This window comes from Engraulis encrasicolus, chromosome 6, assembly GCF_034702125.1.
Source record: "Engraulis encrasicolus isolate BLACKSEA-1 chromosome 6, IST_EnEncr_1.0, whole genome shotgun sequence".
Classification (NCBI taxonomy): Eukaryota; Metazoa; Chordata; class Actinopteri; order Clupeiformes; family Engraulidae; genus Engraulis; species Engraulis encrasicolus.
Window position 1 is genome coordinate 50520180 of NC_085862.1, and position 27500 is coordinate 50547679.

Genomic DNA, 27500 nt, shown 5'->3' on the forward strand with positions numbered 1-27500 from the left:
ACCTCTTGCCTGAACTGAACACCACCAGAAGTTAGCACGGAGAACATCACAAATTACTACTGCTCCACTAGCTGACGAGCTGGGCTGTCAACAAGCAAGTTGAATCAGCTGTCAGAGCTAGAATACACTGCTCCCGTTGCTCAAGTTCGAATAAGTACAGTAAGCCAATGTAAATAGATGTGTGCATACAGTAGTCTAGATCCATGTATAGATTTTGTGTCCCACCACAGCACAACTTCGAAAAGAGCTGCGAGACGAGCGCAGCTATTGAAGTCATTCTTATTGCGGCTCGTGGCAGTAGGCAGCTTTCAGTAGTCATACTCTGCGCTTAAAGTGATTAGCCCATCTTTCCAGATTGTCAGCTATGACCAAATTATTATTCTGTTCTCTTTTCTGAATCAACAGAACAACAGGGAAGAGGGGGACAACACAACGCCTTTCTTGGGTTAGGCTACTGTTCAGACACAATGAGCGTGGCTACATACTACTGCAATCGAGGGAAATGTAGCCTACATGGTATGCTAACCAAAACAGCTCTGTGATAATAGTCACAATACTTACGGTCTGAGGCTTGTAAACGGAACAACGGTGTCCTTCAACTTTCGAGTTGATCCCGCAGAAAAGAGCATGTGAAATGTGTAATAAACAATTAATCACATCCACAATCAGTGTAATTCCTCTTCAATAATCTCCGGAAGATATGGGCCATCTTGATACAATCCACAAAGCAGCCACAATCGTAATGCAGTAAACTCCCGATCGAAGGTGGCTCATTTGATACATGTCAGCTCAGACAAACAACATCTCCGTTGTTAGTAGCCTTGCCTAATTGTAAATCTTGCAGGATCGCTCTCCATGCTAACTTCTGGTGGCCGGTTCAGCCAAGAGAGGTAGCCTAGTATTTTGGTCCAGCATCATTGTCTCAATGTCAGACACGCCAGCCCTTATTTTTCAGTTAGTTGAATTGTGCTGGTTCACATAAAAGTCTTTGCATGCTTGCATGTAATTTCCTCCTACTGTTATACGGTTTTCATGGGCATACTAGATAAATAAATAAAGATAAATGTATTAATACATTTAAACGTGAGCAGCTGATTCAACTTCCTTGTCAGCCCAGCTCGTCAGCTGTTGTGGAGCAGCAGTAATTCGGCATGTAAAAGTCCGCACGGCTGCGGTCAGCAAAAAATAGTCTCAACAATCCCAACTGCCAAGACGGCAATTAGGAGACCTTTTTTTGTTATGTGTACTCGGTATAAACAAGCGTGTATCGCGAGTCAATTAGGAGTAAAAAAAATGTTTCTCAAATCATGTGTAGTGGGTGGTGCTACGTGTTTACATTGACTCTCGCTAACTTAGCTACATTTCGCCTTCCAGAGGGAGTCTAAAACAAAGACAGCCACTGATGTGAAAAATAGGACCAATTTCCTCCTTACTAAACCAAGGGCAGGGATTTTAACAGTACTGAGCCCCAAAATAGTGGCATACCCCTTTAACATAAGGTAGACCTACATATTAAAATATGCGGCATTTCCGTAGAGAAAATGCTATTAGATCTCTCTCTCACACTCACACTCACACTCACACACACACACAGGATTCAAACAGTGGTCTCACATAGACCACTGAGCACAACGGCGAACAAACCGGTGTGGTAGCTTTTGTGATACGCACCGGATTCTCATGCAAATGTACATCTACTTGTACGGGGCTACGGCAAGCGATGTGGGACAAAGGTATGGCAGGAAGCGAATGTCAACATAAACAGAGATTGCACAAACTTCGATATGGTTACCAAACTTTAATCGGTCTACCCTACAGCAGATACAGGGCACATGAGAATCCGGTGCGTATCACAAAAGCTACCACACCGGACAGAATCACGGCGGATTCTCTCTCTCCCCACGGGTATAAGTACTGTCTTTGTCTATACTGTCTATGTCCTTACCTAGATTAGTCTATGTCTGTATGGGAAAGCAAGAAATGTAATTTCAAATTCTTTGTATGACCAGTGCATGTAAAGAAATTGACAATAAAACCTACTTGACTTGACTTGATTTGACTTGACTTGTCTTACAAACACAGGCCTCACACACATAGGAAACACTGGTCTTACCTTTACTTGTACATCAGGTCCATGCGCCGCTCTTTCTGGATGAAAACATCTGTGACTGTCATAGCCTAGAAATCCTTGTCTTTTCTTAGCCTCAGAAGCCTGTCCTTCTCAATGCCAACGCCTGTTGCAACATGCAGAATGGCGTCCTCAATCATCAGCTCGACATAATTCCCACGATTCGAAGAGTCTGTACTCTCATCACCACTGCGAAACGCCAACTCCTCCTGAAGCAGGTTGCCTGAATGAGACGTTTTAAGATCTCACGGTTCTCCTTCACTTTGGCGTTGTGCATGCAAACGTTACGTTAGCCGGTGCTGTTCATCCAAAGCCACATCTATTCGAGACGCCCCAAACGTCTTCAAAGCAATTTGGCATTGAATATGAGTTTCGTGAGGCTCCTTGGTAAATTTTTAAGTCACAAAATCCCATGCTAATGTTCTTCCACACATTTTCGCCAGTTGCAAACAAGATACACAGGTAGCAAAAATCTTTTCTGTTGTACCACTCACTTTGAAATGATTGGGTCGTTCTAATCTTCTGACCGGTCACCTGCAGCAGCAAACCCTTCAGCTCTGTCGGTCCTCCATTCTTTATCACATCTTTTTTCCCTTGGAAATCCAACTTTGAGAATGCTCTTAGTTCCGTTATGAAATCCACTTCCATTTCTAGCAGTCAAAGTGAACAAGCTAGCCAACACTAATGACACCGACTGACTGTATTTTGAACTTCAGATTCGCTATGACGTAACTGACCAGCAAGACTCCCAACGCCAGAACGAGGTTGCGGCCAGGCTGCTTCTAGCCGCACCACTGTATCTTTCAGTGGGCGTTATGCCAAAGCGTTCAGAGTAAAGAAATGATAACCACACGTAGAAAATAGTAAAAAAAATATCAGGAAAATGAGGGCACACCATAGATATTTCTATTAAGTGTATAAAAACGTTTAATACAATATTACCAGGTTGCATACACAGAACGAGCAAAATGGCGCATGCGCTCAAGCTTGTTAACGAGGGATTGCGCAATCCGGAGTGAGGCAAGCTCGGAGGTGCCCCAAATTCAGCGTATTCAGAGCAATTTGACATGAAATGGGCAAATATTACGATTTTGGCCACGAAAATGATTGAAAATGATTGAAACTGATAGTTATGGTGCAGATGCTCAAAAACAATAGTTGTTATTGTTACTATTATTCACATTTACTGCATCTCATCATTCTCATGTGGGGCTGGTGAGGCACTGCCTCCCCTGCCGTATTGGAGCGCACATGCCTGGCATACACAATACAATATTTCCAATTGTGGGTATTAAGCTCCTGCTCTCACAGTATGAGGAAATCGCACGGTTTAAAAGTTCACATCTCATGACTAACGTCCTCACACTATACGAGCTGACAGTCGGGTGCGAGCAGAATGCTCCCACTGTGCAACACGACAGACATGTTTCCCGGGACTGCAGATGACAAAAACGAGGAAGGGAAATGCACACCTGAAGGAGGTGCTCAAGAGGGAATCGCAATGCCCTATCAATTTGTGCAATTAGTGTCAAATCGGTTTGTAGCACTGTTTTAACTGTGCGATTTATTTACGAGGGACGACCAGAATTTCAAACAGTTTTGATTTTCTTGCGACCCTACGATTGCACGATCGTGAAGTGAAATAGCTTGTCGTTACTCCATGTACACTACACCAGTGTTTCTCAACCTCTGTGCCGCAGCACACTAGTGTACTGTGAGAGATCATCAGGACTCAGGGCTTGACATTAACTTTTTCATCCACCGGCCACTGCGGCTAGTGGTTTCCCGAGTCACTAGCCTTTCAGGTATTCCACTAGCTACAGATTTTATATTGCTTTTCCCCCTTTATCATGATAGTGTACATCTAACCTCAGAAGATGAGGTGCTGAAGCTAGATGAGTGTATACCTTTCTACATGGGAGAATATAATGCAAATAGAAATTGAGCTGCTGAGCTTTTTCTTGAAAATTAATAGAAACAATTGATATACACGGGGGAAACAACAGAATATAGGTCACTATGATGCGTATGCCAGCCAAATTGGCTAGTGACACTGAAAGTATTAGTAGCCACCGCCAAGTTTTACCAGCATTTGGTCGGTTGGCAGGTGCCAGTGTCAAGCCCTGCATCAGGTGTGCTGTGGGAAATTCTTATTTATTTTATTACCTCCGCCAGGAGGTTATGTGATCGCCCGAGTTTGTGTGTGTGTTCGTCACACTGCTATTACATGGCCTGCCACAGGGCGCGCAAGGAGCCCTGAGCTGGCGTACCTTCACGCAGCCACACCGGGGCAGAACATTGAAGTGAAATTCTTACCACAGTCAAAATCGCTATCAAAAAGCAGCCTTAGCTCAAGCCTCGCAGATCGTTTTAAGTTCACAATACTGTCACAAAACATTCATATAAAATGAAGCTCAAAGAAAGGCGTGAGCGAATTGCGTTAGTCCGCTGTGATTTGCTGCTTCCTCAATCCCCGCGCACTGAAGCCATCAGCACTACAAAACATTCCATAGACTAGTTCCTAGACTTCATAACGAATGAACGCTGTGGAGATGCGGCGAACAGTGATTTTCAATACGAAATAGAGAGCAGGCCCGGGTGCCGATCATCTGCCCACAGAGCCAAGACCAACTCGCAATAACCCTCATGAACGGATTCCCATAGGCTACATGACTTGCTATTCACAGGTAGGAGGAACTTCTACAACAAGTGTAGTGTCGGGGTAGGTAATGATTCCGCTAGCTGCGACCAGTCGAGCCGACATGTCTCTCGCTAAGCAATTGCGTTTGTAGCACAACGTTGGTGTCACGATATTGAAACAGCTAGAAATGATACAAGTAGCCTTACGAAATAGCCCAAAACAATAACTGACACTCCACAACCATCCATGCACTGCCACTGGATAAGGGGATTCTTGGACATTTCATTCTGATTCAATAATTAGGCTAAGCAAACGGCTCAAAGTAGCCTACAGTATGTTGTCTTGTTATTACAAAAAAAATATATAGGACTATATATTGGCCTATTACTGCGCTCTGGGTCTGTGACCCAGTGGTTGGGGACCGCTGCACTGCTGTAGAATATGTAGGCCTACTATGGGTGTTGGCCAATGAAAATTGTGCTTTTTAATTTTTATTTTGTTTTAGATGGTAGCCTAATGAAAGGCATGCTGCCAATCATCAACAATGTGACTAATATGTAGCAATGAGCTTCAAGGCTTAACCCCTTAAGACACGGCTTTATACATTTGTTGTTACCAGTATGGTAATGGCCAAGTTGTGGTGCATTAGTTAAAAGCCTGTGTTGTGTCATAGTATTGTAGTGCTATGGTAGTTACATTTCAATGACTATTACAGCGTGCCACTGAAGGTACGGCGCGCATTAAGGGGCTACGTGCATTTGCAAATCTCAGAAGGCATATACCATGAACAATCACTTTGCCAATAAAACAATCAAAGGTGAACTAAACAGTCCACAGCTAGAGGACATGGAAATGATAAAAGAGACAGATAGAACTGCAATTTGGTTACGACTTGACGGTTCAATTACCTGAACACAAATGCTATGTAGACTATAGGCCTAAATGCATGAAACCACATCATGACTCTATATGTCCAAAACGAACTGAACTTCCTTGGCGGAGGTCTGCGTTCTCTGAATGCATTTCTAGTTATTATTGTATTTTTTCGGAAAATGAATTCATTATTATCAGCAAATAATGCCTATGTCATTATCTAGTAGTGTCTGCTGTTGACTGGCGTACTAATCATGTAATAATTCCTTATCACTAGGTGGCAGCAGGTAGCGAATTTGTAGTAAAGATAAGAGAATTAGTGATCCATGAATGTGATTGCTTACAGGTTCAGGAATCGTCAGTGCGTGTGGGTAGCAAATTTTTTTAAAAATAAACTCCGATCTGGGTCCTGGACAAGGCCCTGGGCAAAATTCGGACGCAAATGAAGGATAATACCGTGAGCTCAAGGCAATACAATGAGAGGCTACATTTCATTTGGATTTACTGCCGGGATGCAACGGCACCGATTCCATTGTGCTTGGTATGTTGTGAAAGATCATCCAACAGTACTACCAAGCAAGCTTAGACGCCATCTCCAAACGAAACAAGAACTTCAAAACAAGACTGCAGACTATGCTGTTGGCCTGCGTAAGCAGACAGAGAACCAGGCAGCATTTATGAGAAAAAACACAAATGTGAATGAGAGAGCCCTTAAAGGTAGTTACCACGTAGCTGATCTTGTAGCTAAATTTAAAAAAGTCCCAAACAGTGTGTAGTGTTCACATCTGGGTTTCTTTCCTTTACTTTGCTTACAAGGCCTCTGGTGTGCCCGGCCATGGCTGCAACTCCATCAGTGCAGACACTCATGCAGTTTTCCCACCTAAGTCCTCCTTTTTCAAGATATTCTGATGTGACCAGAAAAAAATCTTCTCCTGTTGTCTTTTCTCCTTCTTTTCTCTTCTCCTGTTGTCTGCCAATGCTTTGCAAAATAGGAAGTTTTCTCTGATTGCGCCCCCATCCACAAAACGCACATTGGCCAGGAGTTGGGCATCCTGCTAATAGAATGCTTTTGGACAGAATAACAATTTGTGAATAGTATGCCTACTTTTAAGTGTATAGCCTCTTTAAGAAGTGAACATGTTAAGTGCACTTTCTATTTGAAAGACGAAATATAAAAGAAGATAAAAAGTACAGTTTTGTGTTGATTTGATTGCAATTCAATACACTACAATAAACTATAAGAATTTCTATATTGTAAATATAGGTGGCTACAGGATATAATTTGTTTTCATTATTTCACAATTTTTGGTTGGTGGTGTGCCGCGAGATTTTTTTCAAGGGAAATTGTGTGCCTTGGCTCAAAAAAGGTTGGGAAACACTGCACTACACGATGCGAGACTTCCGATTGACCTTCGATTGAGGAAGAAATTGGTGTGAGTGACAAATCGTGATAAAATTCGGCAAAAAGTCGCACATTACACTACCATTCAAAAACGTGGGATTACCTTAACTTTTCCAGTTAATTTTTGCAGTTGAAGTTGTAGACATACATTGGATAGCTTGAAATAGTACAAAGGTAAGTACTGAACAGCTAGAGGTGAAAAAGGATTGATTGCCCACCAAATTGGTTAAACTGGACAGAAGAGTGAAATCTAAACAACATCTTTCACACATGTATTACATAGGAATACGTGTTTTAATCCATTTTTCTATATAGGCCTACATTTCTTTTTATTAGAGAAAACATGGAACCATTGGAACCATCTTCCCTTTCCAATGGTAAGTGTATGACGTGTCTTGCATTGCCACTTCAGCTACAAATTCAAGTCAAAGTAGCTACATGAATTTCTAGCTTCAGAATGGACCTGCTGGGACCTATTATTATGAATTCACGATCATTTTTCTCGGCCATGTTCAGTGTACATGCATATGGTAGGTGAAAAGCTTAAAAACGTTCAAAAGATATACATAACATTCAGCGATACACAGTCTTATTTAAAAAATACTTACACTTATTTTTTGTCTGAGACATGATTTCAGCTGCTCAACTGCTAGGGGTGCTCATCGTGCTCTTCTTTTTGTTATGCTTAATATGTGACATAACGTAACTGCGCGCTGACCATTATTACCTGGCTACGCTGTTGCCACACTGTTGGAAAATAGTAGAAAATGCAATTTTGCCTAAACAGACTCTCGCTGACTCTCACACTTTGCCTTCACGATACCATCAAGGTATCCTCCACAACTGAGACGATTTTGAATGATGCTCCTTATCAAAAATCATTGCATTTGATTGGATAATCAACCTATCCTCATCTTTGGTGACGTCAGTGATGAGTCACTTCAGCTGCTCACATTGAACTGGACTTGTGACACTGCTGAGAACAACAGGAGGAAGAAAAGCCATACCACTGTAAATCTATGTGTAAGGGCCTGAGCTTACATGAAAATTACTATTCCGAATTACTTAACACTGCCAGGGGTAGTAGCTGGGGGGCAGGGGAGTGTGTGTGGCAGAGTGTTATGTATATGTCTCCCACCCAACAACTCAGCATAGAAACCAGTTTAAATAAACAATTATATTTATTAGAGCTCTAAGCTCAGAAACTGGTAAATGTAAATGAAATAATAAAATAGCTTCCTTTTATTAAATGAAATAATAGGATAATGAAATAAAAAATACACTTGAGTAATTAACTTAATGTTATGTCACCAAATAGCTTTTAAAGGCACTTGAACACACTCAGTTCCTTGTGAACCCCAAACTCTTATTTTGAAATTGAAAAGTTTCACACTCAAGCTAACGAGCCTATTATGTCCCGGGACTGTACTAGAAACAGTGGATCATTTAACAGTTAACCTCGTTTGAAAATAAAAGTATGAACCTTGGTCAGCCAACCTTAATTTACTCAATATGGCTACCAAAAGAGGAAGGCTACCACCACATAACTGAATCAAAGTTGCCGTTAGTCTAGGCATACAAATCAGGCATCACATACAGTAACACAATACAGTCAATAACATCACAGTGTCCCAAATGTCCTTTTACGCAATTGCACAGTTCCTTGAAATCAAATAACGCTCATCCGTTCCGTTAGACTCTGCTCAGTAGTTGCACAAACGTTCAGTCTTTAAGGTGGTGGTAAAGAACTCCTTAAAGCAGTGCTGTCTGCCTTGGTGAAGTCAGGTGGCAGGGTATACTCACAGAACCGTGAAGGGGGGCAGGGGAAGGGTGGAGACGGAAAGGTTCAACCTGTTCGGATCGAAGCAAACCGATGTGGACCCCAGCGCCGTCTTCTCGCTAAGACTCGCCAGCTGTCACCACTCGCACGGTTTCAACACCGAACTTCGTAGAAGACCTGTTTACTTGAAAAACATACAACTTTACTGCACCAAACTTCTCTGGCTACCGGTGCCCGCCGCCATCTTTCGAATCCTCCTTTGTTCTTCTCTGCTCCGCCTCTCCACTCTCCCTCCACACCTGACGTGCTGTCTCATTGGCCGAGAGGCAAGTCACGCTCTCCCCCACATATGGAAAATCCCATCCGGCAGTCCTGATTGGCTCATTTGTTCAAGAATGATTCTGACTTTCACAAGCCTCAGATGGTTGTGTGTTGTGTGTTGTGCAGCCATATGGCATAAGTCAGGTTACAATTTGCCATCATTATGTGTATCTATTCTAAAGGCTGCCAAAATATAATTGCGTGGTAGCTGTGCTGTTTAAAATCTGTCTATCATTCAACATTCATTTTAATGCTCCACATGAGTAAGAAGACCATAACCAAGGAAATACTGAACCCCCGTACCGTCATATACTTTGTCTTTCAGACTGACTACTAAATCTGACTACTAAGTTTGGACAGTGCACCATTCTGTAATCAGAGGACTGTTTCACATGACTTCTGGGTCCATCTAGAATGATCTTTGCCACATATACACTGTTAAACATTTGCATCATGTGCATTTAGCAAGCATTGTGTACTGTATGTGGTAGATTTTTCAACAGCTGTCATAGTGTCATAGTGTGCTTTTCATGAGCTCATAAACTCATACAAGAACTTTACATAAATAGGTCTTATGTATAAATAATTAGTCCAACATATTTGCTTCTGAATGACACAGCTGATCTGATCTGTTCATTTTACAGAGTTCTTCCTTTTGTTATTGTTTTAATCATTATCCAATTATTTCTACATCATTGTATTGGCCCTGTCCCAACTTTTTTGAGATTTGTTGCAAGGGTCAATTTTGAAATGTTTGAAATATTTCCCTTTGCCTGGCTTTAATAGTTGATATTTTGACTTTGTACTATTCTCCATCTTATGTTTTGTTTTTATTCAAAACATAGCACCTATTTGGAACACGGTTGTAAAGGTTGGGGGTGCTACAACAGCAACCAAAAATTCTCGAATCAGTAGCAAATATATTATCTTTTATGGTGCACTTGACGGGAACATTTCATGAAAAGTATGCCATGTAATAAGATTGCATTTAAAAAATACATAATGTCCACTAAGCCCCCTCACTTGGACTTGCATGCCCACGGGGACCCCGGTTCGAGTCCGGACGGGGTCATTTCCCAACCCTACCCCATCTCTCTCCACACTCACTTACTGTCGCACCTTCACTGTCCTATCTTAAATAAAGGCCCAAAAAGCCCATAAAAATATCTTTAAAAAAAACAAAACAAAACATACATAATGTCTATGTCTTCTGCTAATTATTATTTTGAGGGTGTATTGTGCTGTGCTCGGGGAAGAAGTAAGGACTGCAGTGACACTGGGTGACGCATAAAGTAACGCATCACTGACCAACACCACGCACAGAAATACACCACTATCGCTTTGCCACGAGAGACCAATGCCATACACACACACATTCACACACACCCTTGCATTGCACACAGACCAATGTCACACACAACCTTGTCTCACTGAGAGGCCAACCCGACCCCACCCCCGCCGCTCTTCTCTCTCTCTCTCTCTCTCTCTCTCTATCTCTCTCTCTCTCTCTCTCTCTCTCTCTCTCTCTCTCTCTCTCTCTCTCTCTCTCTCTCTCTCACACACACACACACACACACACACACACACACACACACACACACACACACACACACACACAAGCACACACCTCTCTAAGTGGTCGACCAGAGTTGGGTACACAGATGTCAATAGTTAGCAAAATCAATTTTCTTTTTTTTTATATCAAGTCCAAATACTTTCTTGAATTATTTTATTTCTCTTTTATCTATTTTATTTTTCATAATTTTATTCTGTTGAACTCTTCCTCTGTGAAGAACCTTTAAAATATGAAGCTCTGCCAGTGTGTTAACCTGTACAGCAGAATGCTCAGCAGTCTCTGGCGCTTAGAAATAGAGAAAATCCCTCTAGCGCAAGAAAACACATAGACACACACACACAGGCACAAAAAGACACACACAGGCTCTCTCACACACAGCACAGACTCACACAGATATATACAGACACACACACAGGCACACAAGCACGCACACAGACACACACACACACATACACACACACACACACACATACTCACACAGGCACGCAAGTGCACACATACACAAACACACACACACTTACACACGCACGCATACACACACACACACACAGGCACACAAGCGCACACACCCAGGCATATAAGCGCACACACAGGCTGTCTCTCTCTCGCACACATAAACACACACACACGCAGGCACGCACGCTCACACATTCACTCACACAGACATATATAGGTGCGCGCACGCACACACACACACACGCACGCACACACACAAGCACACACAGGCACACAACTATACACGCACACAGGCATAAAAGAACACACACACACATACACACAGGCATATAAGCACACACACACACACACTGACACTCAGGCACACATTGACACACAGGCACACAAGTACACACAGGCACACACGCACACAGCCAGCCACACAAGCACACACACATTCAGGGAGAGGGAGACACACAGACATATAAGCGCACACACAGAAGGACGCGCACACACGTATATGCACGCGCGCGTACACACACACACGCACATACACACACACGCACATACACACACACGCACACACATCTTTACTCCCAGGCAAGCGCACACACTTCTCCAGTCACACGCACACATGCTTACACACACACAGGCACATAAGCGCACACACACACAAATCTTCCCTCACAGGCAAGCACACACACACACACACACACACACACACACACACACACACACACACACACACACACACACACACACACACACACACACACACACACACACACACACACACACACGCACATAAACACAGTCACACACATACACACTATCACACACACACAGGCACACAGCGCACGCAAGCACACACACAGGCACACAGACACACGCAAGCGCACACACACACAGGCACACACAGTCGCGCGCGCACGCACGCACACACACACACACACACACACACACACACACACACACACACACACACACACACACACACACACACACACACACAGTGCAGCGGTGGGGCTGTGTTTCTTCCCTGAGACACACATGTGGACCTCAGTTCCAAACTGCTTAAAGGGCCAGGCAGCCTGTAAAGCCAGAGCCAGCTCTGCTCTGCTCAGCTCTCCCCATAGCTCCACTCCAATGCTAGATGAACACGCCACATAACACTGCAGTGCTGGCACACAGACACGGACATGTAGCACAAAAATGTTGTATTGAGGTGTTGTAAAGCAATTATTAACGTTTATGAAACAAGGTTAATGAAATACGAGAAAATACGATGTTTATTTTTGTGTTGATTATTTTAGTTTTATAGCTTTTGTTTAGTTTGAGTGAAGGTTTTAGGTGCTAAATATGTTGTTTTTGGAGTACTTTCCATGCATATTTCAGATGATCCATTCAGACCAATCAGATGTCATGCTCAGAAGAGTCCAAATATCTTTCAAGTGACCTTCCAAGCCTGAACCTTTTTATTGGACAAGCGACAACTCTTGCCTCCTCAAGATTGTTGATGAAACCTCATGAACGTTTTTTGGCTGGTTCGTCGTTTTGCATTCGAGACTACATCTGCGACAGGTTTTTTAAGCATAAAACGAGTGGAAAACAGCTACATATGCCAGTCTAAAATGTAGCCTGCTTTAATGGGTGTCAGTACTCTGAGAGACTGCTGGTTTATTCGAAACATCTGTCCGCAGCAGCAGATTCTCAGGGCTGACACACAGCTGGGACGGACCAGCCCGGGGGCTACGAACATGAACATGACGGACAGAGAATTTCAAAATTTCAAGCTCCCACATTTCTAAACAACACACTGCTGATGCAAATTAAAGTTAACACATCACCAATGTGAGTGAATAAGTCAATGAGTTTCTGTAACGTTTTCTTAATACTCCTTTACTTTTCGGCAGTCTATAATGATTCAAATTTCTACTGAAGTCATCTTAATTCTAATGTCTAAATTCTGTCTAAAATTGATATAAAATTGGATCTAAAATCGGTTCATAATTTACTCTGAAATTGATTCTACTGTTATTATCGGCCTAGTGTAGAGGAATGTATAGGCTAGTATTAAATTTGGACACAATGCTAACATGCACATTAATATATCTCTAAACAAAATATTGAGCATTCAAAATGATCGTAAATGGATGCTAAAATGCTGAAATGGATGTTGCGATATTCAACCTTCTGAGAAATCTTCAGTCAATTGACATACGCCATTTTGACCTTGCATTAAGAGAGAATATTCAGCTACATTCCTTCACACATTAACATGGGTCTCCACACCCATATGGACTGACAATTTATTGCTGGAGGATTTCCCTGCTGCACGTGCTAATAAAACACTGCATGATGTCTTTCATCCCATTCAACATAATTGTTCTATAACATTCAAAGCCATCATCCAGTTCATACTGTACCACCTCTCTGGACGAAAAAAGGTAAAGGTAGACAACAGACATCATCAATGTGGCAGGTTCTACCTCAGCTGATGCTCCTTTGTAGCTCGTCAAGACAACCCTACCTACCTCTGAATCCAGGTCTCTCACCAATGGCTTTGTGCCACACTGGGTAGAATGAGAGCCAGTGGCGAACACTGGCAATTCATTGAATGACTAGTCTCCCACCCAGCCTGGGTATGGGACAGAACAGGGGGCTTGGCTCTGGTCACTGGATGCTTGTGCCGGGAGACTGTCATCACATCTGCTTGTTTGCCGCTGAAGCACTGTCATCACCACAGGCTAGCACTCATGCGCTGCTGCATCCTACTCAGTAGTCACTTGGGTTTGCAGGGTTTGACAGAAGTTGAAAACACCAGATGACCAGTTAGCTGCAGTGGCAAGTAAGGCTGAGAAGCTCAGTAACTTGTAATGGCAGTACATATCTATGGTCGGTGACTTGGTTGTGTTAAAGGGAGTAACTTTGTAACTAAGGTAGTTAATAGCCAAACCGTGCCTTCCTAGTGACGCAACACCATTTGCGTTGCTTCTAGTCAGGCCAGGAGCAATACAAATATTGTTTCTGCTCAGGAGGAATCAGGAACTCCACCTACTTTGCTGGGAAGCAATCAACTTTGTGCAGCTCCAACAGCCCTGGGAAGAGGTGCGTTCAAAGCAGTGACTTGGTTTAAGCAGAGACATTCTATTGGGAGTAAGAAAATGTTTGGTTTAAACTTCGGCACAACCTTTTCTGGCCTCGACCAGTGTAAAACTAATGGAGGCGGGTCAACCATGCCGTTTAGGAAACGTTAATTATTATGCTCTAGGTCAGACCAAGTCTCGAAGAGATTGGAAAGTCAATGATAATCAGGCTTAACTAAGGTGGTCTCTAAGGTTTATGGTTAGGATTAGAGTTTGCATGTTGCCAGGCTTGAGGTACACTGGTTTGATGTGCTTGCTGAAGGCTCTCCTTAGTTTATCAGGGAATCAAGATACACATGTAGTGAATATCACTGGTTTACTCAGCAAACAGGCTCGCCTTGTTGCAAATTCAAGATTTTCTCCAACATTTAAAAAAATATATATTTCTCCACTTTTGATGTTGCACCTGGAGTCATGCCTATACCTAATATGGATGCTGTTTCTACGTCCAAGGTCAATGTTTGGCTCTTCACCTCTTGCATATAAAAATGGCCTCAAGTTGCAAGTTCTTTTACATTTATGATCAACTCCTGTGTTGGAGACCATTGTCTAAACTAGATAGGGAAATCCAAAAAGAAGATACGCACACATCTAAGTGTGCAAACCATCTTTTGCATATTTTATGCAAACCAACCAACCTAATTAACAGTGACAATCTTATAAACTCCTTGGCGGGGGAAATCAAGCAGTCTACACCCCAAAGTTGAACCAATATGTAATTAACAAGGTTGGGGAACATCAGGATCACATCTACGGAACCAAATATGTAACCAGCAAGGTTATGGGAACGATTAGGAAATGTTGAGGACACAAAGCATGACAAGGATACAGGGATGGTGTGAGAATGGCGAGGGAACCGAATGTACCAAAAAGTAACCAAAACCAGCTTTCAGGGAACGTAGCCGGAACCAATCTGGAACCTAAGGTGTGTGTTTCAGGAACATTTTTCGAAACGAACATTGTTAGTAGGGTAGAACTCTAGCAAACGAGCAGACAGAGAAAACCCTGATTCCCCTAGGAGGTCATCTAGACATTTTGGAGGATGTTGATTTCACGTTGAGTTCTTCTGCAGTATGGACAGCATCATTCCACGACCAAAATGAACCAGGGTGTCCCACCGAAAGAAACAAATGTGTCGTGTGAGACAGAATTTTTCTTGATACATCCATCCATGTTTTTAAAAATGATACATTTGCATTTCAATTTTCATCTTTATTATGGTATATCTGTCTTTGGAAATTCCTTCTTCTGGCCTGGTCTTTAACAGATCCTTCAAATATGAGATCAAACAATTTCTAATATCAAGCCACTGGTTTGTGACCATGTACTGTATTTGTGCCAGTAAAACCCTATTATTTGCCATTGAGTCACTGATGACGAGAACAATCATTGGGGGGTAGCCTAAAGGCTTCGTGTTTTGAGGCCTTTCTACTGTACATAGCTGTAATCGTTGTTGTAATAACAACTGTTTGTAGACCTTACTGGCATGCTTAAAATGGACACATTGTATCTCAGTCTATGTAATTCAGTCAGTTAATCGTTTGCGGCCTTCTCCCAGGCACTAGGCCTACACGAACAATCATACAGAAGGGAAGATATGGCATCCACAAATAACGAAACTGACCGACTTTTGCAGACTACCATATATTTACATGATTTAGAAAAACAAGTTGGTTACTTGATAAAGAAAAAGTATTCCCTGCAGGAATTCAAATTACTTTCGTTTGTCCTGCCTGGAAGAAATAGAACTCTCCTGGTCGCAGTGATGTGAAACACAGTCTGCTTCCCTAGCTCTCTATGCATGGTAAACAAGAAGGGTGCGTTTGCCTTTAAGAAGCCCCCACCGCCCGCACAGCGGAGGGAGGGAAGGCGCATTCCTGGAACAGCGGTTAGAAAGAAAAAAAATCCACCAGTGAGCAGTTTCAAGTTCCCCCAATAGAAACTGTGCCTGATTTGTGGCCAATGTTGGAGATGTAAAAAAAAGTGCAGGGGGAGGAGGGGAATGGAGAAGGGGGGAGGAAAAACACTAAAGGGGTAGCTATGGAGATAGAGCGTTTTCCTGGCTGCCTTCTTTGACAGGTGTTGAGAGGGGCAAAAGTCTTAAAACAGAATCCAGCATGTACGCCAAAGGTAAAGGAGCAGTCGTCCCTTCCGATAGCCAAGCAAGAGAAAAGTAAGTGAAATTGCACAATATTTAAAGAGCGCTTAAACCGGGGTTATTGCGGAGTACCCAACTTTCTAAACTGTGACTACTATTGTTTAAAGGTGTGCACGTTACAAGCTCGCCCCCGTGCTATCATATCTGGTCCAGCTGTGGCGCGTCCCTTTAACTTTTCCTCATGGTTGTTTCACTTTTTATTCATTCTCTCGTTTGGAAATCCTACGGCGACTGGGACGCGTGTGCTTGAATAGTGTAGCATAGTTGGTCGGAATATATTATTGTGTTTCAGTCAAAGTGGAAGTTGAGAACGTTCGCACCCGACAAGGTGGAAGATACATTGTAACTTGATTGCAATGATTCCAGTCGAATGTGCAGAACTGCTGAGGGGCGAATAAGTTGAAAGAGGAGAAATGCTTGTTTCTTAGAAATTTGATTGTTGGTTCTTTTGTCTCTTTGGGGAGGAGACTTGCATTGTTTGCGTGGAGATGCCAAAGTCTAGCTTCCCCGGCGTTTTATAACCCAAGGCTCAATATGTAGACTTTGTGTAGTGTATAAGGTAATAAGAGCATTCACCACGGTGTTATTTAAGTTGTGCAATCTTTAGTTATCTGTTTTATCCATCGCGCGTAAACTATCTCATTCTGAGTCCAAGACAGTTGTGTGCATGTTGGATACTTCAGTAGCCCAGTGCAGCCTGTGGCAGAATTAAATGTTGGGTTATTCACAGAATTTGTTTAAGGGTATAATTCAACAGCATGAATCTAGTTACTCACTGTGTGTGGTGACCAGAAGTAGGATTCTACTAAATATGTGTTGTGGATGGTGCAACTCAAAAAAGTATGACAGTAGTCACTTCAGCGGGACTAGGACTGTTACGCGTTAATGCAAGACAAACTTTTTCTCAAGACATGAGGTGCAGACTATCTCGTCCTTAATTTCAAGACGATCTTCCACTTACTCATTCCTATTGTTGAGGTTTGACGTTTCGTTTCATTGTCGGGTAGGCTAGTCTACATTTTGGTCATTGTTTATTGGAGTCAAAGGTGCCGTACTCGTCAAAATAGTGCACATGTCGTCAGGTATCGCGACAAAATGGTAAAAACACAAGAGCCCCGATAGCCTGGGCTATGTTTCGCTGTGGTTTTGCTCTTTAACCGGGGCTGCGTTGTTGGTATTCGGTTTCGCAGGAGCAGGAGCCGCGGTCAGGGGGGTGTTCTACTTTGTGTCGCCGGGGATGCGCTATTGTTGTCTGGCAGCGTGCTGTGTGTCAATCAAAAGGCGCTATGCTCCCGGCGCCTACGGAGATGGAAGGAGAGGCTGGGAGGGAGAATAGAAAACACGTGCTGTAACACCAAGCAGTGTTTACACTAAGTCTTGTATTGATGAAGTAAGTTCCCCTCTTCCACAAAGTCCTCTCACTAGTGATGGGGAGCTTAGTTTGGTCTGCGCCGGGATGTGCTTGGTGAGACTGGATAGGCTGATTTCATACAAAGTTACACGTTATTTTACGCCTTATTTAGAATTTCATCCGGTTTCCTTTAATCAGTTCTGTAGCTCTTAACATACCTTCGCAGCATCATTCACTTGTAAATTCTCTGGAAACAGCCCTAAAGCACATTTACAATCATTTGTGAAGCTTTGTTTTGGCCAAGCTTGCCCTAAGGGGGTTTGTGTTGTTAGTCCTCTGCCGGGACGCCAGCTAAGAGGGGGAACTTCTCTCATTCATCATCAATATGTATGGTAATGTTGTCATTCAGATGCACTGAATGGCATCTTCAGCATTGGCAAGAAGTTGTTTTCTTGCCATCCTCAACAGCTGACTTGCTCTCTTAGTCTGAGGTGTGTTGACATGATGGCAACGTTCACGGGGAAGGGGAAACTATAATCTCATTATAAAGAGAAGATGCTTAAGCTTTCAGCATCCCCCCCAAACATATCAACAGTCAAAAAGTCAGTTCAGCATTGCTGAATTGCAATTGCTCAGATGTAGTAATTACACTTAATTGCCCGTCTGGGTTAACAAGAAGAAAAGTTTTTTTCCCCTCTTCTTGTTTAGTACTCTTGAAAGAAGAATCGCATCCAGACTGCTTGATCTATGTATTGAGCGTGCTGTGTGTTTTGAATGTGATCAGAAGGAGCAGCGCTGTGCGTTGATGAGTGTAATTTGTGTGTTCTGCTGTGGAGTGTGCTGGTTTAACTGGAATTGATTTAAATGTCTGTGTGCTCCTCGCTGGCTGGCTCTCTGGCTTGCTCTGGGTGTTTTGTGAAGAGTTTATTGGAGTTTCAGAGGAGCGGTACTGGGCTGAATGCATGCTTTTGATTTTATCCAGATGGTTCAGCCCTCTGCAGTGGAGGTGTTCTCAGAAACACATAAAGGGACACACACGCACGCACGCGCGTACACACACACACACACACACACACACACACACACACACACACACACACACACACACACACACACACACACACACACACACACACACACACACACACACACACATACTTTCTCTCGTGCACATGCTCACGCAATCTCACACACACAAACATTCACACACATAAGCACATAAGCACACACGTGTGCTCACACACAAACGCATACAATCATGCAGATACTCACGAACACACACACACACACACACACACACACACACACACACACACACACACACACGCAAACACAAACACACACACACACACACACACACACACACACACACACACACACACACACACACACACACACACACACACACACACACACACACACACACACACAAATGTTCTCTGACATGCACATTCAGTTGTACACTCTTAAGCACTCACAAATAAGTACTCAAGTACACACACACACATGCACGCACACACTCACACACACACATGCACGCATGCACATTCAAGCCCATGCACACATGCGAATAAGCTCGTCTTGAAAACCCTCTGATTTCTTTGCTTGCTACTGAATAAACCTAATGTGTTTTTGCACTGTGGATCAATTAGTTTGCTAAATTAATAGCGTCACTGCAAGCAGCTGTGTTTGAGTCTAATGAACATGCCGCCTTCTCAATATTGTCAAAATATCGCAGAAGTGTAAACAAAGTCGACACTCCAGTACTCGTTACAGGCTGCAGTGGGCTTTTGCAATTTTGTGTGTGTGTGTGCGTGAGTGTGATGCGATGCACAAGCATTAGGGTAATCTACTCCTTTTTGCTCATTAGGCTAAATTCATACATGTAACCAAAATGAAAACATTATAGCAGTCACTTCAGTTTCAGTCTCCCCAAAGAGTTTCGAAGGGACAACACTTTGTAAACTTCACAACAAACAAAGTCTTCTTCATAGTTTTCTGATAGTGACTAAATTTGTCTTTGACTCTATGCGGTAGTCCCTGAACGCGCACTGTTTCACCAGTGGAACGCTGTAATAGTCACTGAAAAACTTTACTACCATAGTACTACACCGCTATGACAGTACACAGGGCTATATGTACTACATTGCGACTTGGTCTTTGCCATTCTGGTAGCAGCACATTTATAACAGGGGCCGAGCCTTACTGGGTTAATGTAATGAGCAATTCAATTGTATAAGGAGTGACCGTTTGCTTGTTGTTACTAGAGCTATACCAGGACTTATATGGGCAATGTGAAAACGCATAACAAGCAATAGTGACGGGTAAAGAGCAGTGCAGCGTTTTTTAAATACACAGCACTTTTTATCATAAAATTCATATTTTTATTGTACGTTGTACCAGCTTTACATGAACCATTTCACAGTTTGATTTGATGCATCCGCTTCAAAGAAGTTTTGAAGGAACATTCAGGGTAGTTTTGTTTGTACTGTAGTACATGCATGCATTACACATCTTTTTGGGATATTTTTGGGATTTTTATGCCTTAATTATGACCGGACAGTTACAGAGGGACTAGAGATGAGCGGGGAGAGTAAGACGGGGAAGGTTTGGCAAATTACCCTGGCCGGATTCGAACCCAGGTCGCTGGTGTAGTAACCCAGTGCCCTACTGTTAGGCCACGACAGGGCCTGCAATATCTGATTGAAATTCATTCAGCAGAAATGTTTGCAATTGCTTAACCCTTCCAAGCAGAACCACCAAAGTGGTCACCAAAATGGTAATGACCATGTCTTAATCTGTTCCTTAAGATTCTTGGTAATGTCATTGCAATGTTGTTATGATGTAGTTAAGCGTTTTCAGAAAATAGTGATTGGGATGGTCATCGATCCCATCTGCACAAAAGGGCTGCACTTCTTCTGATTTGTAAGAGTATATTAACTGAACACGCATAATACCAGTGGAATGCATGGGGCATCTCCTGGCCCCTCTCCCAGGTATGTGTGTGAGAGTAAACCCCAGCCCCAGCCCAGCCCCACTCCATCCTCCCCTCATCGTATCCTCTCCTCATCGTATCCTCTCCTCTCCTCTCCCATCCTGCCCTCTGAATAATTGAAATAAGGACAGAAAAGTTAATTTGCTAACTGTCTGGCGCTTTAGCCGCTTAATCTGCTCCGCGGCTCTTTCATGTTAAAAGGGCCGTCTTGACTGAGCGCCGCGGGGCACAGATGTCAGCCATCGTGCTGCGTTGCGCTCTCTCCCCTCTCCCTATCTCCTTTTAATGCTCTCTCTACTGCTCTATCCTCTTTACCCCTCTCTTCCATCTATCTCTCTTCCCTCTCTCTCTCTCTCTCTCTCTCTCTTTACTGGTCTCTCTACTGCTCTCTCCTCCTTCTCCCCTCTCTCTCGCTTGCTCGGTCCTCTCTCTCTCGGCTGTTCTCTGGAAGGTCTCACCTTCACACCCTCCCTTGATGTGCAGACACACAGGCACGTCCATCGGTCGTACGGAGAGATGTCACCTGGAGAGGAGAGGAGGGGAGGAATGAGGAGAGGGGTGGATGAGGCAAGAAAGGATGAGGGGAAGGGTGGAACAGGGCAGCGCAGACGAGTGATCTCCTCCCAACGCCCGTTCCCTCACCACCAAAAACTATCAACCTGTCTGAGCTGTGAAAACACTTGTCTTTTGCCGGTCCACACTTCAGTCTAGAATCAAAGCTGTCTGAGGGCGGAGGTTACAGACATGACAGCTTGGCTGGCTGCGGGAGAATTTTGTCTGCCCCCTCATTTCTCTCGCCACAGTTTTGTGTGTTTGTTGTTGTTTTTTAAACAAAGTCCCGTCCATCAGCAATTTGTGTTTCGCCGTACTTCTCCTCCATCCCGTGATGTTTCCGCTTTTGTGAAGCACCGCTTGTCTGATGATGGGTTCACCTTCTTGGCTACTGTGAGGGGGTTAAAAAGCCGGGGCACTAGCACAGGTTGGATTTCGCGGCTTACCTCTTTGTGGTGGGAGCCACTTCTTGCTCTGGGCCATGTTGTTGACACACGAAAGCCCTATTGAAGGCTGAGGCTGGTGAACATGGTTACGGCCCACAGGAGCTGACGGTGGCTGCACTGCGCTGCGGTGTGGCAATATTTAGAGTAGGGCCATGTGTCAACACCGCAATCAGACCTGGTTACCATGGAGGCTGCACGGGGCCCGGGGAACGACGTAAGAGATAGATAGCGTGTCCAGCGGCCAGGTGTGTGGCAAGCATTCAGGTGTGTTTGTTTCTGACGTGTGTGTACCACCTGGGTGACCGTACCGGACTAAAGGCAAAACACACCCACGTTTGTACACATACACACATGTGTACACACCGAACACATGTGTACACACACATACAGAAAGATACACAGCTCGCTGCCATCAGCACACAGCATTACAGTGTTACTAACTGTATGTTATTATCATAAGTCTCTCACTAGCCCCTTTAGCCTCAATAGCTCTCTCTCTCTCTCTCTCTCTCTCTCTCTCTCTCTCTCTCTCTCTCTCTCTCTCTCTCTCTCTCTGGTATCTCATTAAAAGGGGCTATGGCAAAGCTAAGCTAAGGGCTCTAAGCTTTCAGCAGGGTACCCCCTGGCCATACAGCTCTCCACTGTATTGTACTCTACTATCCCCTCAGAGAGTAGCCCCGCGCTGGATGCCTGCCGGCCTGTCTGTCTACTACCTGCCTGCAACCCCCCCAATTCTCCCGGTTGGGGTTAGGGTCAGTGATGGAGTTGAGTAGTAAGCCAGGGGCTGGTTGGAATTCCAGAGGGCCTTACGCAAACTTTTTGGCCAGATTGACGATAGCGGTTGTGGGGTAGGAGATGAGAAGGAGGAGGCTTCAGTGTCAGGTGGGGTAGAAGGGGGCTTTGAAGAAGGGCTATAATGGATTGTGGATTGGGGTTGGAAGGAACGTGAAGTAGGTAGGCTATAGCCAGACCTCAAAAGCGAATGGTTTTTGGATGGGTATCTTGGCACACTTTGTGGTACACATTGAATGAGTGTAAGCCGCTTCAGAGTAAAGACACAATGACTCCACAGGTACTAAGGCCAGGGACATGCTGGCTGTGAGCCTTAAATTACACATGCAACCATGTGCGACCGAGTGCATCTACTTGATTCAGAAGGATCAGAGCCCAACGCACAATATCGTCTAGGGGGCAGATGGCCAACAGCTCTCCCATTAACATTTTCCATCATTCTTTGACTATACCGCGACCTCAACATGGACGTTTGGAAGATCAGTCCTTGGGGATCTGTCAATACTGCACCTTACGCATGCGTCTGCGTACTTGTATATGGTGCCTGGTGCTCTGCTGTATGCACTATGCAATATTGACATAAAATACGCATGACAACGTGTTTGTGCTTGAAAAGTGCACGCGTACGCTCATCGTGCAGCAAGCATGTCCCTGGCCTAACTTGGGGAGAGTTAGGGGAACACTGGAGTGGAATCAGGGGAATGGGTATAGATTGTCTACTATGTAAGAAAAATGTCTGCGCACCTAAATCCTTTAGTTTGAATACCAAACTACCTTGGGTTGAGGAAGTATGGCAAACAGGAAGAAAAGGAAAAACTACAACTCCCACTTCACATGGACTACACATGGACTACTCATCTGTGCTTCTGAGCTCCTAATGACAAGTTTGTTATGTGTTGCATTTGTAACTAAGCCCTGAGGAAGGTCATAGACCGAAAGCTTGGCTATTAAAAAGAAAAAAAGGATTTAAGAGTAAAGAACTTTTTCTTTCATAGCTTTTGCGGTGTAATTTGTTTAAACATAGATTGCCTACTGAAATGGAATAGAGTTGACTGGAACAGAAAACGATACCTTTTTTATTATACACATACGAGGATAATGCACAAAGCGTCTCACGCCTCAGTCCAACGTGCATGACTTTTACACAATAGGAAATGTATTTAGGCTATTACCAGAGCTAATGATTAATGTAAATACAATCTGCTTCCAATATGGCAATATATGCAGTGTTTCCCTTTTCTAAATGCATCAAATTTTGCATCAAGACAAATGTAGTATTATGAAGGTGTTACATTTTCTCCAACTCTGTGATCATAAACAGTGGTGGTACCTAGGCCTGGACGATTTTTCGATTTCAATTTTAATCGCGATGCCAACATTTTCTACGATTATAAATTAGACGTTCGATGCGCATTCAAAAAACTTTTTTTTTTTCTTTTTGTCCGATCGCGCTATGTACTCTTATTTTGAAATTGCCCCCCAGGCGCTAGGAAGAAGCTTGCCATGCCCGGCCCCCTAAGTCTGATTCTCCGTCTTTGCCAGTCACTGCTGGCCCCAGACAGTAGTGAATACGAGGGTGGCATCAGAGATTGTAAGGTAGACTACAAGGGAAGGACGGTATCAGAGCCTGTAAATAAATTATTTACAAAGTTGTCTTTGCCTCGTTTTTGAAAGTTTGATTGCAAACAGTGTGTTAGGACTTCGAATTGGTTTAGCAGTAGCTGTAGGTACTAGCTAGTTGCTAACACAAATGAAGGCAAATTGTGTTTGAGCTCTGCTGGCAGCTAACTAGTGGTAATAAAAAACGAATTGCTTGATGGTGCTTTTCACACTTTTAAACAGTCCCCAAATAGTTCGTTTGGAATGCTAAGTCCCTCTTAAGACTACAAACAAAGTTATGAGCAACTTGACGATTTATCAGTCCCTCCAGGAATTCGCGATGTTGCGATTTGCAACTTTTTCGCAACTTCAATGAATTCCCGTGAATTCTGCGCGACAGCGCAACTTTAACCAATCACCGTGATTTCCCGCAACTTTGAGCCAATCCATGTCCGTTGTAGATGCATTTGCATTCATTTCCACCATCAGGAATGCTTTGCGGTACCACAGCTAAGCTTACCCGATGTGAGTCGCGCTGTGTGTGTCGCCTGACTGTCCCTTCAGCCTACCGTAACAACTCGGCCTCGCCCCCCCGCCGCAAATATCCACCACAGTGCCACACCACCACGGGTCCTCTAGTGTTGTGACCGTTTTAGGATATCTTTTCATATCTAATACTTGCACATTAAGAGTGACAATTGCATCATGGATAGCCTATGTGCGAATGCAGTCATGTTGAATTTAGGGTGGCCAAACCATGCCAAAAGAACCTTTATCACATTATTTAAACAGCTTGTGTAAACAGTTATCCTGAGTGCCCGTGTCTTTTTGGAGATCGGGGGCTTGATGAGCAAAGAGATGGGAGAGAAAATAGTTGTGCGCGCGCGTACACCTCTGCACAATATCCACCAGACACGAAGGGTTACTGGCTCCAATATTTCTGTGCCCCGTTTGATTATTTACTGACACTTTTAAGTTTACTTAGCACAATCAAATGAATAGGCTATGTCTAAATGTACTAGGCTCTAGTCTCCAATGTGCCTGGTTTCACATGTCGTTTGGCAGCCTGATCTCCAAAAATTCTGTGCTCCTGGACACGGATGTTAAGGACACAAAATCCGTGTCCAGGAGCACGGATTTTGCCAAAATTCTGTGCTCCTGGACACGGAATTGTTTTCCGTGCTCCTGGACACGGAATTGTTTTCCATATACTCATAGCATTGTGTTAACTCTATCATTGGAAAATACATAACAAATGCTAATCCTAAGCAAAATAATGCTATAGAAATTTAAGTTGTGCCCTGACCAAAACATTCCCTAACCTTAACCTGTCATTAAAGACATATTTTTGAGAAATACCTTTTCCAGTTGGTTGATAGGCTATCAAATTCATATAATGAATGAAAGAATACTACCTGTGCCCAGACCAAAACAATCCCTAACCCTAACCTGTGAGTTAGAAATGGTTTTTTTGAGAAAAAATATTTGACTGAGGTCAAAGACTGTGGAAACATAGAGCTGTGGGAGTATAAAGAGAGCATTTCTGTGTGTCCATCACGGAAAACTATTCTGTGTCCAGGAGCACGGAAAACAATTCCGTGTCCAGGAGCACAGAATTTTGGCAAAATCCGTGCCCCTGGACACGGATTTTGTGTCCTTAACATCCGTGTCCAGGAGCACGGAATTTTTGGAGATCATGTTGCGTTTGGCATCACCAAATAATCTGCACAATATGCGGCTATAACTCAGACTTTTCGAGTGCTACATTTAGACCGGGTAAAGTGTAGAGCATGGTCTCCTTCAATAATATTAAGATTGTCCCGTAACAACTCGGTCTCGGCCCCCACCGCAAGTATCCTCTGATCCTCAGGTCCTCTGATGTCGTTTTAGGCTATTTTCATATAGGCCTGATAGAAATAGACTAAGTTGTGCGTGCACGCTCTGACTGTACAATATCCAGACATGGAGGGAGACTGGCTCCAATATTCAGCGCCCAGTTTAATTCTGCACGGACACTTTTAAATGTACATAGCACAATCAAATGAGTAGGCTATGTCTAAATGTATTAGGCAGGCTCTAGTCACCAATCTGGCTTTGTTGGCATCACCAATAATAACGGCACAATATGCGGCATGGTTTCGCGTGTTGTTTTTGCACCACCACATAATAACTACACAATAGCCTATGCAACATAACTGCTGTTAACTCTGTGAGGAGAATGCCCAGATATTATTTTAACTTGGAGGCTATCAACGTTATGGTTCACTAATGTAAGGGGTAAAACTCAGAAACTTCCCCAGTGCTAACTACATTTAGACTGGGTAAGGTTTAATGGTTTCCAAGGGCTATTCCAGTGTCTGTGACAGTGCATCTATTTTAGTCTTATTCAAACCTTTTCATTTAACATTGCGAATGTGCAGGATGATTTGCTTAGACACGCATGCGCTTCAGAGCAGCTAGAACTGTGTGCAAGGTGACTGCTGCAGTTTTCATCTCAGTCCTCCTGGATAATAAAAACAAAAGAATGCCGACGAGAAAGTAACGCCGTTATCTTTTGATGGATTCCCGGTGAGGTGCCCCCGGTTCACACCCACATCAATTCGGTTTTAAGTTATAATTTCATTTTATTATTTTTTATTATTTTGATAGCCTACCTCAAAAATACCAAAATGACCACAGAAAATAATATAAAAACACCAGAGGACTGGAATGTGGCAGTGTCCTTTACTTTCAAGCGTGGGGAAACATTAAAAATCGCAACAAAAATCGCACCTTTCACTTCATGCCGCAACAAAATCGCAACAACACAGTAAGAAGCTCCGCAACTTTTATCACGATTTTCTGGAAATCCTCGTGCACCATCTGGCAATTCAGATCGCAATTTTTTGAGAAAATGCCCGCTGCGAGCTGCATAAACAAAGTCATAATTAGGGCTGTCCGCAAATAATCGACTAATCGTTGGTCGACCAAAACAAATTCTAGTCGACCGAATCCCATTGGTTGATTGGTCGCAGCGGAGGGAAAAAAAACCCAACGTCTCGTCTAAGGGCTTTCATGACTCTTAACTTGAAGGGCGTGACAAAGGAAGACGTGTTGTTTATTTGTTTGACAAGGATAGAAGGCTTCAAGTTATTTTGGCCATGTCTGAAAGGAGCTCTAAAACATGGGATCCTTTTTGAAAAGGATACAGATTGCTTGTCAGCCAATGGTCACTAACGTCCGGCGAGAAGAACCACGAGAATTCAAGCGACAGGTGCGTTTAATTATGTAAGTTCACCACCACGGCAGATGCTGCTCTCTTCTCC

At 43.5% G+C, this 27500-nt stretch overlaps 1 protein-coding gene across 2 annotated transcripts in view; it reads left to right on the plus strand.

Moving 5' to 3' along the window:
• The first annotated feature begins 16312 nt into the window (after positions 1–16312).
• ssbp4 (single stranded DNA binding protein 4) overlaps positions 16313–27500 on the plus strand; it is a 118969-nt gene continuing 107781 nt past the window's right edge. For both annotated transcript variants that reach the window (XM_063201889.1, XM_063201888.1), the window contains exon 1: positions 16313–16475. In XM_063201889.1, the coding sequence (XP_063057959.1) occupies positions 16420–16475 (56 nt within the window). In that variant the 5' untranslated portion in view covers positions 16313–16419. The remainder of the gene's footprint in view (positions 16476–27500) is intronic.